The sequence below is a fragment of the Gavialis gangeticus genome, unplaced genomic scaffold, assembly GCF_001723915.1.
Source record: "Gavialis gangeticus isolate Ggan-Ray unplaced genomic scaffold, GavGan_comp1, whole genome shotgun sequence".
Classification (NCBI taxonomy): Eukaryota; Metazoa; Chordata; order Crocodylia; family Gavialidae; genus Gavialis; species Gavialis gangeticus.
In genome coordinates, this window is record NW_017729025.1 from 56,720,851 (window position 1) to 56,725,186 (window position 4,336).

At 40.7% G+C, this 4,336-nt stretch overlaps 1 protein-coding gene across 1 annotated transcript in view; it reads left to right on the forward strand.

The window, feature by feature from the left end:
• Positions 1–4,194, forward strand: part of FAM161B (family with sequence similarity 161 member B) — a 17,102-nt gene extending 12,908 nt beyond the window's left edge. Inside the window, 6 exon segments of the mRNA XM_019519917.1 lie at positions 456–623; positions 1,183–1,282; positions 2,803–2,931; positions 3,187–3,204; positions 3,207–3,239; positions 3,242–4,194. Coding sequence (XP_019375462.1) covers positions 456–623; positions 1,183–1,282; positions 2,803–2,931; positions 3,187–3,204; positions 3,207–3,239; positions 3,242–3,277 — 484 coding nt within the window. The 3' untranslated portion in view covers positions 3,278–4,194.
• The last annotated feature ends 142 nt before the right edge of the window (positions 4,195–4,336 follow it).

The following is a 4,336-nucleotide window of genomic DNA, read 5'->3' on the forward strand; positions in this document are numbered from 1 at the left end:
CCATTTTTTTTTTTTTTTTTTTGCTCCTTCCCATCATACTGTCCATTCTTCCACTAACTGTATTGGTGGTTTTAGAGGCGGCATCTCTGCCATCAATAAAAACTGCTGACTTCAATAACAGACACTTTCTTCATCACCCTCAGGTTGTTTTCTCCCATGCACTCTATATTCTCTCTCTCTCTCTGCTCCTGTATAGTCAACATCACCTTAGTATTAGAGTAGTTCTTGTTTTTGCTTTAGGACCTTCCTCCTTCTGCTCTGCCCTCCCCCAGCTTTCCCTGCTTGTTCTTCCCTCTTGCCAATACTACCTAAGTATTCTAGGTATTACTGTAGTAACACATCAGCAGTCCTTTGAGATGACATCTCAAGCTGCAGCATCTAGCAATATTCTCAGCCAGTATGCAGTCCTGCCTCTGAAGCAAACTTGTTCTGTTACTTATTTTTTCTCTGTATAGATATGTCCAAGAGGACAAAAAGCAAAGGGAGAAAGAAAGAATTAATTGGACCGAGGCGCACAGAAAGAAGTCCCAGGCCATGCATAGATCTATAAACAGCCGAGCAAAAGCCCTGGACACACACAAAAGCTTAGAGGAGACTCACAAGGAGAAGTTGAAACAAAACTGGTCAGTATATCAAATCATTTTGAGAGAAATGAATCCTTGAAGCTGTTAGTTTGGAGGCTAGGAATTCTAGATCTTCTATACCAATGCAGATTAGGCCTTGGCGTCTCCAGCTCAACAGGCAGCCAGACTCATTTCCACATTCATTTTGATTTCTTTGCATTTCAGCACAGCTCTTTTCAAAGAAATGAAAAAACCTTCAGGCCAGTTTTCTGGGAGGGTTCCATCAATGTGATCACGTTCTTGTAAAAGCTCACATTTGTACTTTAACAGCCACAGTCTTGAATGCACAATGTGGAAATTAGCAGTGACAATATATGGTACTAGAAGTCTGAATGTAGATCACCCATGTCAGTGCTCGTCCTCCAGTGGAACCTGATGCTGGGTTGTGTTCATAGCAAGAATAGTGTACTTTGTTTGAAATACATGGAATATAAAACAGAAGCAAAACAATTATGAATGTCCTGGGAGTTGAGAACTTGAGTCATTCCAGCCAGAAAGCCAGTCTGCAGGAACCCTGTCAGTGGGAACCTTGATTAGTCCAGGAACTTTTCCATTTCAGGCAGAATGACCGAAAGAGAACAAAGGAGTACAAAAAAGAGCTGGAAGAAATGCAGACACGAGTCAAGAACAGACCGTACCTCTTTGAACAGGTCACCAAGGTAACAACTCAGCTCTGGTAGCAGCGTGGAGCACAGGCTGTGTCCTCATTAATCTCTCAAAGCAGGAGTTAGAAATCTGCTTTGAAATCAACCAGGACTAGGGAGGTGCAAATCTTATGTAGTCTCTGGACTACATTTAAGACAGGACAGACATAAAACAGCTATCCAAGCTCCTTCACCAACTTAAACATACACACGCACACACTTCAAAATGTCCTGCTCATCTATGAAGCTTTCCAGCTACTTATTTACATTACTAAACATGATTAGGCTTCATTGGTGTTAAACATCATGTAAATACCTAGTCCTTGTCCTGAATGCCGTAACTTATAATCAAAAACTTGGTATTTGAAGACCATGTTCAATCTGGCATTTTTTTCCTGAACTTGTATGGAAAACTACCTGGCAAATCTTAGTGATACTTGAACTATGTAAAGGCTTAATGTAGCTACTCATTTTAATGGCAAGGTTTTTGACGCTAAGGCTTTTCATTCAGCACATTTCATCCATGTTACAGTACAACCTACATATTTGATGCTGAATTAAAAGCATCTACAAGCTTTGCAGTGGGAGAAGTAATTTTCCCTGGGCTTCCTTTTTCAAGTATTATATACCATCTTTGCAAAGGAACTAGTCAGCTGTTCACTGAACTTAGATTTCTGAAGAGAGTCTTCTTCCTGGTTCACAATAAAGCTGGTGAGCTAATGGAATGTGGAAGGGAAAGACTCAGGAATCTGTCCAGTAACTCCATTTATGCTAGCCAACTATCTGTCAAATCTCATCATCGACAATCCCTCACAGTTGAGAATGACTGTCTTCCATGATTCCCTTATCTTTGGGTCCAAGCATGGTTGACAATGCCAATCCAGGATTGACAGCTTGTATTGCAACGTCAACCTAGTAAGAACTAGCCAATGTTAGTATGGCATTCACTCATTTTGAAAAGGATCCAATAAAATCTTCCCCCACATACTGCTAGCTTGATATAGCCCTTAGGAAAGCTGTAATTCCTGGGTGGATGATATTTTGAAATGGACTTGTCTACAAGGGTTATGTGAAGTCAATGAAGGGTGTTGCACATGGGAAAGATAGCTTCTGGTTTGCTTGCAGCTGGGCTGGAATGGAATTCTAAAGTGGAACTAATTATTTCCCAAACTCAACCTTACTTTACTTGGGCTGATATTTACCTGAATTATCAGCACCAAGAAAAGAGGGTGAGTCAGAGGGATGCACATGGCAGTTGGCTTGCTAGGACCAGGATGTTTTTAACACTGTTATGTAAGAGAAGGAATGGGCAAGAAACAGAAACATAGACAGAGGTGAGTTCTGTTTGTGAGGGATCTTTGCGACACTTTCCTAGTGCAAAACCTGGTATAGGGTCATCTGGCTGTCAGTGCCTGAAAAGAATCTTGCTCTGATCACAGCTTCTAGGTTTTTTAGCCATGTACTTAGATGCACTAAAGTAATTGTGAAGAAAGACCCAGTTCCAAAAAGGTAATGTTTCTATTTTAATTCCATAGCATGATGCCAGACAAGAGGCAGAGCGACATTACCGAGATACACTTCAGCAGGTGGGACTGAATGAAGAATTTGTACAGAACAAAGGGGGAGATGCCACTGACATGCTGGAGAAGTCCAGAACTCAAAAGGTAATCAAAGCAATGATACAGAATCCGTGCTTTTGTCTTTGACTAGAAAGAAACCTTCTTCTTAAACAAGGAAATCCAGTGTGTATTCTCTCACAGGTGAGAATGAAGCATAACTCTACTCACCCATACAAAATAACAAAGCTTTTTGTTACTATGACTTGCATAGCAAGTATTTTCCCATAATGCACAGTAGAAATGCAGCTGTACACTCGAATCACTTCCAAGAACTAACAAAGGCTGTACCTATTTCTGCAGCACACGAGCCCAGGAAGCGCACAGACATTGGGGCAGCAGAGAGGAAAGAGAATGTCAGGAAGAGAAGAGAACTGAGGAGCTGCCAACATAAGAATGCAGTAGAAGAGTCCACGGAAAGGTACATTGCAGGTACTTTAATTCAAGATGCTCTAGTGCGAGTCCTCTAGGAACTAATTTCCAAGTAGCTGACAATACATACATATGCATGCCGAGGAAAGGGGTGGGGATTGACTGCTGCCTTGTGCATTTCCTGCCCTACATCACATCACGATTCTGCAAGCCTGAGTCATTGAGACATTCTCCCCATGAGCTACTTCCATCTCCTCTGTTTTGGGACTTGGAACAAGGAATGGGAAGCAGGTGAGGTAAGAGGGTGACAAGATTGTAGCACCATTGCAGAAAGGAAACAGACATGAACAGCTAGAGCCTTGTATACTTATCTCTATCTACTGCCTGGGGAAAATGAGACATTTTTTTCAAATTCTGCTTTGAATTACTTTTTTTCTTTTTTCTTGCACTTTAGGTTTTGTTGATGCCTTTCATATTGAATGTGTGTTGCGGTGAATTCTAAATAAGATATTTATGCAGAATAAGAGGATTATGGATTTGACCTCCCCTTAGAGAAGGTCTGGAAAGAAGCTCTCCACTGGTTCTTTGGCAGCTCTCCTCCCTGTCATCATGAAGGAAAGCACTCTATAATGCAGCTATATTTTATACCTCTGTTATTTTCACTGAGATCACTGGTTTGTCCAGAAAATGGCAAGTTTTACTATGAATGCAAATAAGAATGTTTGCACAAAAACTTGAAAGTAGTTTGTCATAGTGAGATTTAAAATAATGTAAATCTATATTGTTTTCTCCATTTCTAGGTGAAAAATCACTTATAATCCCTTCAAGCTTGCCATCTGCTTCAGCAGCATCCCAATTATTTGCCACAATTAAGCAAAGTAGGGCTCTCAAACTGTTTAAAAATGTTATTGCAATTAGTTGCATGATTAAAAAAATTAGTTGCAATTAATCATGATTTTAATTGCACAGATAAAAACCTCAAAATCATGCACAGAAAAACTCAAAATTATGCAGGTACTTTGTATGGGGGTGGTACTCGCCCACCTCCCATGTACACAAACCCTGGGCAGTTCCCAAGGCC